Here is a 12,633-nt window from a genome sequence, read left to right as displayed (position 1 = left end):
GGAGAAATCATAGGGAGGAGGGAGCAAGCTTGTTTTCTGCTGCTCTGGGGACTAGGATGCAGAATAATGGCTTCAAAGTATAGGAAAGGAGATTCCACCTGAACATTAGGAAGAACTTCCTAATGATGAGAGCTATTCAGCAGTGGAACTCTCTGTCCTGGAGTGTGGTGGAGGCTCCTTCTTTGGAGGCTTTTAAACAGAGTCTGGATGGCCATCTGTCAGGGGTGCTTTGAATGGGATTTTCCTGCTTCTTAGTAGAGGGTTGGACTGTATGGCCCATGAGGTCTCTTTCAACTCTACAATTCTATAATAGTTTGTTGTCTGTTTGTTTTCCTGCTCAGATTCAGGGCTCATTACAGTTCTGTATCTCACTCAGAAGACATAATGGAGCTAATATTTCCGTCCTACCCGACAGCCCAGCCTAGCCATGTCCCAGATGTTGGGGAGCAGGCAGATTGGGGGGGGGGGGGAGGAGAAAGCAGGCAAGTGTCCACCTATTTTCTTGTGTCAGAGGAAAGCAATGTCATTCTCTCCAGGGACCTCTAGAAGATCCCAGGATGTCACAGAGCATCCAGCTATAGGAAGATAGTGGGTACAATTGTCTGGTGCTGCCTTCACTCTTTACTAAAGAAGGAAATCAGGTTCAGAGGATTGAAGGTGAGAAAAGTTAGATTGAGAATTTAGATGAGAGACTATTATAAATATGTCTCCTAATGTAGAGTCATTGTCTATAGTATACACTTGATCAGTTAGTCAAGTAGCACAAGAAATGTTTACCATGTGAGAAACATCAAGAGATTCAAGACACAGAAGAAGAGGCATGTTATGCCCTTTTGGCATCAAGGCCCACGATAGCGAGGGGCTTAGAGTAATTGCATCACTTTGGCTCTGGGATCTAGTAGTGCACCATAGAAAATGTTTCTGGGCACAAAATTGGATCAACTCCATTAGTACTTGAACTGATATTTACTAGTAACCTTCCAACAACAGAGAAAGAAGACTTTCTTGTTAGATAAGGGCATCTTGTGATATTCTACGTTGCTGCAAAAACTGCAGAGAAACTATTCTAATGGCGTTCTGGAAAATAAATTGCTGTTGGCTTTTCTGTATTTGGCTGAGGCAAGGAATCCATACTATTCAACGAATATATGAAACCTGTAATCAAAAATTAATGTTATAAGCCTGAAGACCTCCAGAATGATCGAGTCAACTCACTGCATGTTTAATTAGATAAGAGTTTTCTTCAAAGCAAAAAAAAAAACAAAAATGCAATTTATTAGATTGTAACGTCTGTTTAAAGAAATTTATTTTCTGACTCAGTAAAACCACAGATTTTTTTAATGCCAGTCATATTGAACTCTGAGAATCTCTGGGGAATTAAGCCACCTATTTAAAATACAACTTTGTATATATGTTTCACGCAACACACTCATCAGAATTCTCTTTGTGTATCCCATTTCACTCTACAGGCAAGTTACCCTTTATGAAGTATCATTTCCCAGAGCAAGTAACTTTTACATAGAGTAAAGGTAAATGTTTCCCCTGACATTAAGTCTAGTTGTGTACGACTCTGGGGGGTGGTTCTTATCTCCATTTTTAAGCTGAAAAGCTGGCATTGTCTGTAGACACCTTCAAGGTCATGTGGCCGACATGACTGCATGGAGCGCCATTACCTTCCCACAGAAGTAGTACCTATTGATCTACTTTCATTTGCATGTTTTTGAACTGCTAGGTTCGCAGAAGCTGGGCCTAACAGCAGGAGCTCCCCCTGCTCCCTGGATTCAAATCACTAACCTTTCAGTCAACATGTTCAGCAGCTCAGTGGTTTAACCTGCTGCGCCACCAGGGGCCCTTTATATAGAGTAGATAACATTAAATTGCACCTTTTTCCAAAAACATTTCTTAAGCTTGATGTGACTTAAAAAGCACCACAATCCAATGAGATAAAAACTAGCATTTAATTGAATTTAACATCTGGTGTAAAAAACTTATTTCGCAGTATTGTTTTCCTATTTGTAAGACAATGAAGTGCATACAAGAAAGATTTCTTTTAGTTGCAAGAGCATTTGTCTTGTTTGGCATTTGCAGCTACTCTTGCACTGATGCTTGAAAATGTATGGTCCTCCACTCTCCCTGGCACAGAATGAGTTATAGAATGCCTCCTTCCGATTCACAATAATGTCTTTTTTCCCTCAACACAGCCATTCAGAAATCACCTGTTGGGAAATCTGCATCACAGAATAATAGGTGGGTGAAAAGATGTGTATGAACTCCTTTTTTAATGTGCTAGACTATTACTAGTTTGCAATTAAATACAGAACACCTTGTCTTTCTTTACACAGGTATGGAAGTTACATTTCCTACAAACTTCACTCATTATACATTATAAGTACCAATGAAAAACCATGAAGAAGTTTTTCTGCTACTTAAAAGAGGTAAATATTGTTGCCCAGCCTTAGGGTATTTATATATTTATCATATCAGGAGTGAACCAATGTATTTGAGAAAACACAAAGTTTAAAAACTTGGCATTCTATTAAATGTCCTTTGACATGAGAGAATCCTCCCCGCAGGATTACAACACAGCTGGGTGTCCCCTGGGCAATGTCTTCGTAGACGGCTGATTCTCTCACTCCAGAAGCGACCAGAAACCTTAGGGTGAAATAGACTGGTGCTGTATGGATTGTAGATATACCCAATGTTCCTACTCATCTGGACAAATGAGAAGTGCTGGAGTGGCCTTTTCACTGTGCCTCGACGTCGTATTTCAAGATGCGTGAGTAGAACTTGTGGTTTGCATTCTCCAACACCATCACATACACCTCTGTGCAACCAGAAGTGCTACAGGATCCTTCCCAGTAACCATTCTTACTTAGAATTAAAGGGAAGGTTTTTTCACATTGAACAAATGCCTTGGCAATGCTGTGAAGCTTGAGTTTAAACTTGATGTTGCAGTTAGCTGGTAGCAGTGCAGCTAAGGGCTCGAGAAGCTCATAGCCTTCTGCCCACTTGCTATAATTCTGGGGGAACATTGGCCACTTGACCTCTGCATTTGGGCAACAGACGAGGTAGTTGAAGACATAGTTATAGTTGCCAGGATCAGACTTCTTCTTAGCAAAAATTTTGAAAGCAAAGTTTCCTGTGTAGGGAAGATGGATCTTAAAGTCTATCTGGTTCCCTTGACAAACTTGCAAAATATACCGTCTACTCATGTCCTCGCTGAGGTTTAGGTCATCTGAATGCAGTGAGGCTAGAACACTCAAGTCTTTACTGAGGATGAAGCTGACATCAAAACGGCCATCATTGGTATGAATAATAGGGGCTTTTTGTGAAGGTTTGAGGAACCCCTGTCTCTCTGTAAACCAGCTGGGTCCAACAGGCTGATGGAGCTCCTTTGGAAAGCATATGTTCCTGTCCACAGCAGTGCACTCTATGGTGTATTCTAGCACACAGTTGTAGACTTCATCTGAGCCCTTGGATGGTTTGGCATAGATCTGTAGCTTGTGACTCCCCGTCTTCTGTGGATAGAGTTCCAGACTCATCCCATTCCTCTTCAGCATCATCAAGCTATATGCCTTTGCCCCTTTCAACTCAAACATGAACAGCATTGGGAAACGGCTCTCCACTTCTATTGCTACTTTTCCATTTACTGTGACATGCAAATAAAGAAGGCTGGTTAAGATGCTTCCTCCTATTTACTGAAAAACACAAATCAGTCAAAAGCCCTGTAGAAAATGACCTAGAGAATTGAATATCCTGCTGTATTGTCAATCATTTTGGCAGTGAAAGGGAGGATATTATGGTTGGCTGGTTAGAATTTGTCAAGTGTCTGTCAACTCCAAATTCAGAATAAATAACAAGGGGGCTGAAGGGTGGGGAGTTTTTAGTTTGGGATACTTGTTTGCTTCTATTTTATTACAGATGCAATGGCACTACTCATCATTCTGAGAAAAGATTAAAGCCTCTGTGGATTTCAGATACAGCTCGAGCAGCATACAGTTTTGCCGACAACACTTGAGAAGCTGTCAGTTTCAAAGAAGCAGAGAGAGTTCAAAAGACAGGATTCCAAAATTAGGTTCTGATTCTGAGACACTCTGAAGGGGGAAGCCAGGAGCTTCTGAAGCCCCATGTAATTACAGGCACCACAAAAGGCTCTGAATCTCCAGCCCTCCCCTCTTCTGAAACCTTTCTCATTTTTTGCATTTATGGTCTCCTTCAGATAGTGTAAATATATCAGGAGGTTGCTGGAGACCATGGTGTGTGTTTGATTCTACACTATTCTTCTTCTTTTTAATCTCTAAATATTATTGTTATCCTGAGCAATTGTCTGGCAGACTCAAATTGTTCCTTTTTAATTGTGAGACATACTGGAACAACACACAACTTTTTTTCCTCTGTTTATCCCATTTTTCAAATTTTTGTTTTGAGTTACAAGTTACACCACTTCAATGCAATGATATTTTCAACCACAACTCTAAAAAAACATATTTACAAAATCAAAGAGGACTATAGAATGACCTCAGAAAACCATACTCTTGATGAGAGAAAAAACCTAGAAGAGTCTGACCTCATCAGATGAAGGCAGAGAAGCATTTTCTTCTCGCTTCTCTCCCCTGCTGGCATGGAGTTTCTCGGAGCCCATGATGCAGGGCTACTTCTGGCATGGCTCCGTGCCAGCAGTGTTGTGGCAGCAGAGTCTAGAGGAGTCGGGTGTACACCCGACTCCTCATCCAAAAAAGGCAGAGGAACCAAAGAAGAAGTGGGGGACAATGGGGAAACGTTGTGTGAAGGCAAAGGACAGACCACAATGTTAGGGAACACAGCCAGGAGGGTTCTCTGTGCTGCTCCATGATTTCCCCCCTGCCCCCCACTTTATAAAGGGCCATCTGATGAGGTCCCTAGTGCAGTTCTAATACATCACTACAAACACACACACACCCTCCAAGAATGGAATGTGTGAGGACGACTAAATGAAAAATATGGGGAAATCTCAAATCTTGTGAAAAATTGCTGGTGTTAACTGCCTTCAAACTGACTTTGACTTGTGGCAACTCCATCCGCGAGATACCTCAAAGTTATCCTGTCATCATCAGCCCTGCTTATGCTACTTTAAACCAGTATGGAAGAGCCCAGTTTCAAGTTAGAAAATTCCAATATTTCTAGGATCTCATGCAGTCTGGCTGTGGAATAATGCTTGAAACGTATATAGATTGGGATTCATACAGTGAATTACAGCTTAAATTGACTGTATAGCTCTGCACTAGAAAGTAGAGCTTTAAAAAATAAAAACAAACAAACAAAAAACCCTCCCAACCATCCAATTCCTAGCATTTGCTGCTTAATTTTTTGCCCCCCTCTCTCCAAAGCTGGAACAGTTTGGTATAATATTGGCATATAGCTGGAATGTTTGTGACTGTACCTGTTTGAATAATTGCTGTTGGTGGATGGGCTGCCAGCAATCCCATCTTGTAGAAGTCACTCTTGTACAACATGTTGCTCTCAAACTGTTCCAGTGTCACCACTGGTTTGAGTAGCTGCCAATTGCTGTTGTCTGGGAAATGATTATTAATAAAGAGGGCAGGGTGTGTGAGGAAGTAAAATTCATTGTATCTGTAACAAGAAGGGAGAGGTCACTGGCAACTGGCATAATGTCCAACCTTGTATCAATGAGACTGTAATCCTAGGCAGATTTGTTTGGAAGATGAAATCTGTGGGTTTTGCTTCCAAGAAGGAAATCTGATGTCTAGAGAGCAAAAGATCTGTAGAGTTTCGCTGACTGGGTAATAAGTACTGTGAAGTATAGCCAAAATCAGTGGTTTAGAATGTAATGCCCATGTCTTAATAAAGATCTATGGAGCCCCCAGTGGTGCAATGGGTTAAACCCTTGTGCTGGCAAGAACTGAAAACCAACAGGTCAGAGGTTCGAATCCAGGGAGAGTGCAGATGAGCTCCCTCTGTCAGCTCCAGCTCCCATGCAGGGACATGAGAGAAGCCTCCCACAAGGAAGGTAAAGCATCTGGGCATCCCCTGGACAATGTTCTTGCAGACAGCCAATTCTCTCACACCAGAAGCAACCTGCAGTTTCTCAAGTCACTCCTGACACTACACACACACCTACCTACCATTCCTTCAGATATTTAAATATATTGAAAGACTTTTGACCATCTTGGTTGTCCCTCTCTGGACATTTTCCAGCCTTTTAATATTCTTCTTGAATTGTGTCCAAGAACTGGGCACAGTATCCCACGTGAAACCTGAGCAAAGCAGAAGCGAGAGGCACTATTTCCCTCCGATCTGGATACATTGTGTCAATCTGCATCATCTGCATTTCTAGGGGAACCAAAGACTATATGCAAATGTTCTGCCTCTGTGTAGAATTAGCACATGAGAGCCATCCTCATTGTGCTCCAGACATAAGACGGAAACATTTTCAGCAGGGAGCCTTTTGTATTCATTTCCCCCCTCCAGTATTCTAAAACACACAAAGAGCTACACTTGTGTATAACACTCTTTTTCAGTTCTATTCCTCCAACTAGCAGGCTCTTTTTGTGCTTCCTCCAGTATTTTCATTCTACATCAAAGAAGAAGGTCTGAAAGGGGTTATGTGTTCTGTAGTGATGTGGGATCAATGTTAAGGGAGTGGACACACTTTTGCCAGATTTCTTTCCTCTTCATGCATACAAGCAAGAACAAAAGGAAAAATGTGCAGAAGGCGGCAGAGAAGGGAACTGAACAGCAACCTAGAATGCAGCTTCTTTGTCTTCCTGCTAAGTGGGATCACATCCTACAACAGGGTTTGGCAAAATGCAGCTTTCCAGATGTTGTTGGACTGCAAGTTCTAGCAGTGAAGTGCAAGGAATGTTAGGGGCTTCAATTCAATAGTATTTAAAGGGATACCTGCTTCCAACCCTGTTCTGAGAACTCTAGTCTGGGCAGAAGTGTGTGTACTTTGTAAGAAAAATTGTCAATGAAATCCAAATGTTTATATCTACCCAAACGATTCCATGGATATTCATTTGCTTATACTTTCTGTACTGTTTCACTTTTGTAATTTAAATTTTGTCTCAGTAAGTAATGGAAGGCAGAGTTAACCAAGACACACACATTTCTATGTCTTCTTATGTAGCCTTAGGACTAGAAATACGTTTTTAAATCAATCAAAACTCTCTCAAGTGGATGTTCATATGATTCATATGGCTGACTTTCTATGGATGCTGAATTTTGTCACCCATGCACTTTGGTAAATCTGGCATTTAAAAATGCAGCACTTTGGAGGGAAACATCCTAGCTCTAGACGTTGAGTGATTTTTTAATGTGTTTTTGTGGAACTTAAATGGGTAAATCATCCCTAATGCCAGAATAACCACTCAGTGTTCAGTGGCTGGCACATGTTTAAGTCACTCATTTTTTTAGTAATACATTACTAAAGAGGTTATTGGTAAATTAATTTTCAACAGGATCTAGTTACTATCAAGCTAAAGCTTCTCAATTGTCTCATTACTACAAATCCCAATTTTTCTCCCCCCCCCCTTTATTTCATGTCAGGAGCAACCTGAGAAACTGCAAGTTGCTTCTGGTGTGAGAGAACTGGCTGTCTGCAAGGATGTTGCCCAGGGGACCCCCGGACGCCTTGATGTTTTACCATCCTTGTGGGAGGCTTCGCTCATGTCCCTGCATGAGGAGCTGGACCTGACAGAGGGAGCTCATCCATACTCTCCCCAGATTTGAACCTGTAACCTGTTGGTCTTCAGTCCTGCTGGCACAAGGAATACCAATGGAAGCTAGGCATTTTATCTGTCAGACTGACGTCGGGAAAAATAAAAAGCTACTTTTTATAGATCTGAAGCTCTTTTGAAAATGGGCCTTTGCCCCTTTTCATTTCAGTCTTCAAGATGCAGAGCTTGTCTTGGAAGAGTGAGGTAAGTGCACTCAGTTGTGATGAATTAATGATGAGGACTGCACCCGACAATACTTCACAATACATTAACACCTATGACATGGCATGGATTTGTTTTAAAATAATGATGTAGAAGAACCTACAAAGTTTAGCCTTTCATCTTAGGTTTGACAGAGTCTGGATTCTTGTGCTATTGGGGAAATTTGCACTCAAACTTTACTTTTGTTGTTGTGTGCCTTTAAGTGATTTGGCTTGGTGACCCTAAGGTAAACCTAGCATGGGTTTTCCTTGGCAAGATTTGTTTAGAGGTGTTTAACTTTGCCTTACTCTGAAGTTGAAGGAGTATGATTTGTCCAAAGTCACCCACTGGGTTTCAATGGCCAAATGCGGATTCTAACTCCATTCTCCAGAGTCATAGTTCAATGCTCAAACCATAATGCCACGTTGGCTCTTGCCTCACCAGGTGGAAAATAACTGAAAACACCCATGAATCTACATGGTGGGAAGACTGTTGGTATGTACAAAAAGACCTCAGTGTTCCTGTCTCTGTACCCCCAAGTTTTAGAATAGGGAGATAATAATTGTACCTGAAGGTAAATTTGCTGAAACAGTCATCAATGGAGCCACTCCCCCATGTGCTATCCACCAAATGCCACCGTCCATCAAGGTAAACAGCATTCCAGGCATGGTCATACTTTCCAGAAAAGGTCTGTCCAGATCTGTACCCATGGCCTTTAGAGTAACCAGATAAATTCATGCACTGCACTCCTGCGATGCTGAGGGAAATACAAGCATAAAGAAACTCAAGTAGCCCTTCAGACATGAAGACCTCTCTTTCCCCCCTCTACTGCTCCAAAATCACACATTAAACAGTTACACTCTTCCATGCTTATATCAAAGTTCCATAAAATGTATCCCAAATGATGGTTATCTGCCTATATTACTAGTGATTCTTGTGAAATGCTACTATCACTACTGAATATATCCTGCTTTTTGCCTTTATTCTCATGCCTTGTGTAGGATGTTACTTTGTGTAGGATGTTACTAACAGGTTGCAAAGTATGGTATTTTGTAGTTCATCTTCAAAGAGCGGTCATAGGCTTGCATAAATGAAGAATGCTGAAAACTACATCATCACTTTCTTAAAGGAAATCAGGAAGTACATGATTCTTTCAAAGTCTGTGATGGAAAGTGGCCTTGTTTTCCCTTTCCTAGACCAATAGCTGTTCCATGTGCCTGCTCCCTTGGGCAATTTCCCCTTTGTCAGTCCATCAGTAATGTTGTATCTAAACCCTCCTTTCCTATCTGTTCAGGCAAATGTAATCTTGGCTGGTGCTGCTCGTAATGACTCAGTTTCTCTGAACATAACCTCTAGAAATCAGTTCCACCAGATCAATTGTAGCAGTGATTGGATTCTAGCCCTGGCCAGCTCTGAGGAACTTATATTAGTGCAAAGAACAAAGGTTTGCTGCTTTGTACATGTATGGTATCATTGTTTGTACTCTTTCCCAGGTTAGATTATTGTAATACGTTTTCATGGGACTGTCCTTGAAGACAGTATGGAACATTCAATTGGTGGTTCTTAACTTGTGGTCTAAGGATCCCCGGGGATCTGCAATATCCACACAGGGAACCTGCAAAAGCTCAAATCCATCTTTGACAAGGACCACGAGTGCTTCCACATCATCTGGAAGCTTAATAAGCTCCAGTACATGTTTGTGTTGATCTCTTTGCTGCCTCTTTACACCACTACCAAGATTATGGGTAATAACCCTGTCACAAGTGGGGAAGGCAGCTCACCATCTGCTGCAACATAACAATGAATGGCTGAAGAGGTACATCCTCCTCACCTGTGGCCACACTTTTCTGAATTATTTCCATAATATTTCTCCTCAAATCTAGCCCCAAGGGAGAAAGTGGCATGCAAGGATAATATGTAGGAAGAGAGAGAGAGAGAGAAGATAGAGGACTTGTGTTGGGTTTGTTTCTCTAACAAGATCAAAGCAATAATGAACAAATTATAACACACCGTGGTTCATGGTTCAGGCATTATTGTTTTTGCTGTTGTTATTATGCACTTTAGGGTTTTAAACTTGATTTAAGTCTTGGTAGTCTATAGCAACAGAAGATATTAAAAATGGTCAATGCTAAAAAAAAGGTTAAGAATTGCTGGTGTAGATTATTTGAGAAAACATTTTTGGGAACCCATTTAGATCATGATACATGACCTCGATGGATTACCACCTTGTTGTGGTGAGTGGGCTTTCATGTTCTAGTGAACTTGCAGGCATAACCACCAGAGTCATGCACTCCTGGGGGTGGGGGGAGCGCAGTGGAGGTTCAAGACAGAGCACAATCTGAAGACCTCAACAGTGGATCAGGTGGAATATAACATAGTATATGTTAGGCGGAAGGAGGAAGGTTGCAACAGATTGAGAAGCCACCATCATTTTGTTAACCACGCCACTGGTTGGGACCCTCACTCTGTGAAGACTGTATGTTGATTGGCCATGCACCGACCTCTACACATGAAAAAAGCTCATTCTCAGGCATCTTCCAAGAACTTGGAAGGCCATCGTACTCTGAAAACGAGGGATCGTCTAAGTAAGTAGATGTATCTGCCATCTTTAGTGGTTACCAGTGGAGTCCCGGTTGCGCAGTGGGTTAAACCCCTATGCCAGCAGGACTGAAGACCGACAGGTCACAGGTTCAAATCCGGGGAGAGTGCGGATGAGCTCCCTCTGTCAGCTCTAACTCCTCATGCGGGGATATGAGAGAAGCCTCCCACAAAGATGATAAAAACATCAAATCATCCGGGCGTCCCCTGGGCAACGTCCTTGCAGACGGCCAATTCTTTCACACCAGAAGTGACTTGCAGTTTCTCAAGTCGCTCCTGACACGACAAAAAAAAAAGTGGTTACTAGTTTGTTTCTGGGCTTGATTTAAGTGTTTGCTTTGACTTTATAAAACAGGGATCCACTAGTCCAAGCTAGCAAAGCTAATGGTGAAAGATGAGTGTTGAAATCCAAAACACTGGTCCACAGTTGCTCAGGCATGGTTTAAAGCAGAATTTAGAAGGGATCCTGTGGAATAATACAGTTGGAATTTTTCTGTACTGAATTTAGGACAATAAAGATTTAGACACGTGTGCTCTTGTATGTTCTGATTTTCACTCTGTTTCTAATATTCAAGTGTGAGTGCTAGAGGACTTCATACTGCAAGTCAGCAAGACTTATATTGTTATTTGTTGTTGCTAAAATGAGTTGCATTTTATGTGATACTTTATCTTATCACTGTATTATACTGGCACCTTTTATAAGCTGTCATGTATAGTTCAATTTAACCAAAGGGTGGAGTATAAATTTAAAAACCACAGCAAAACAATTATGAACAATCCTATGTGGTATAGAGCTATTCCTATCAGGTTCCTGCCTTTTATGGATAACAGCTCATCAATAAGAAGCAAGTGGCAAGCAGAGGGATGAGACGAGCTCCCTCAACACTCAGCTAAGGCTGTTGCTTGAATAGCATGATGGTAGATGAAATTAAATTTGTGGTGACATGGATTGAAAAAAACAATTGGAATTGATTGCAGACACTGATACAATCACTGCAGACAGTTCAGCAAAAGCATCTGCTCAATGCATGGAGATGATTAAAAGCAAATAAGATGTTAGCCTGTGTTTCAAAGGGGAATTGAAAATAGTCTGCAAAAACAGTACAAATTACAATGGTATTGCGTGAATAGCATGACCTTCCCTTCAATACTGTAGACAGATTTGGTCACTTCACTGTGAATAAAACTTGACAGAGAAGGAACAAAAAACATAAAGCGCTTGAGGAAAGCACATAAGGTAAGAGAGTTCCTTCAGTGAGACATGTGGGAAAATTAAGATAATTGTCTGTGATAAAGTGTAAGCCTGGAGAGAAGGCGAGTCTATATAATTGATGAAAGAGAAAATGACCACTTGGTTGGCCAATTCTTTCCCATAATGTCTCTGGCTGGGTCAATGCGAGAGGCAACACTGATTTCTGATTAAGCTCCCACAATATAAAGATTCCTGCATGTTGCCATGTTCCTCTGCCAAACTTGTACTTTGCTTGCCAGTCAGAGCTGCCCTTAGTCAATTAACTTTGCTGTTGTGAGTTGTGGGGTTGCCAACCCAGACAGCTGCCCAAGTCAGCAAGGCTCTGGAATTGAGAGCAACGACTGCCTCAGTATGCCAAACTGGAAGTTCAGTGTAATTTTACAAAATGTATTCTGATGAAATGGGGTGGCGGTGGATTATAATATATACTTGAACAATAGTGATTAATGGTGTCTTGTCAAATACATTTGTTTCGCAGACTATTTTTGTGTTTAAAAATCACTGAGGTAATGGAGGGTGAGGGAGATGAGGCTTTCTAGTGTTCAGTTCCTTCAGAGAGTTTATTATTCTCCATGAATGTCCTCTATCTCCCCAAAGTAGTCGGATCGTTGGCAGGACTGCCAAGGAAAGCAGCTGTCAGAGCAGAGACCCAACACCTGTCTCCGTGCTCCTGGAGTTAACTCAAATGCCGAGGCTAAATAGCATGTGAGTTGTGCACATCAGAACATGGAATGGGATGCAGCAATCTAAGCACGTCATATATCCTCACTCTGAATCCTGACTGAGGAACATATGGCTTCTGGTTGCTGTTGGGTTGTTGGAACAAAATGTCCATCATCCCTCAGCATTGGCTATAGCATCCAGGAC

General features: G+C 41.6%; 1 protein-coding gene across 1 annotated transcript in view; it reads right to left on the bottom strand.

Moving 5' to 3' along the window:
• Positions 1 to 1,289: 1,289 nt before the first annotated feature.
• The window catches only part of KY (kyphoscoliosis peptidase), a 40,319-nt gene continuing 28,975 nt past the window's right edge, over positions 1,290 to 12,633 (bottom strand). Inside the window, exons 9-11 of the mRNA XM_060768005.2 lie at positions 8,485 to 8,673; positions 5,420 to 5,610; positions 1,290 to 3,649 (exon numbers count right to left, since the gene is read on the bottom strand). Of these exons, the coding sequence (XP_060623988.2) occupies positions 2,745 to 3,649; positions 5,420 to 5,610; positions 8,485 to 8,673 (1,285 nt within the window). The 3' untranslated portion in view covers positions 1,290 to 2,744. The remainder of the gene's footprint in view (positions 3,650 to 5,419; positions 5,611 to 8,484; positions 8,674 to 12,633) is intronic.

Source organism: Anolis sagrei, chromosome 3 (assembly GCF_037176765.1).
Source record: "Anolis sagrei isolate rAnoSag1 chromosome 3, rAnoSag1.mat, whole genome shotgun sequence".
NCBI lineage: Eukaryota > Metazoa > Chordata > Lepidosauria > Squamata > Dactyloidae > Anolis > Anolis sagrei.
The sequence above is the reverse complement of the archived record's forward strand: the minus strand, read 5'-3'. Positions and strand labels throughout refer to the sequence as shown.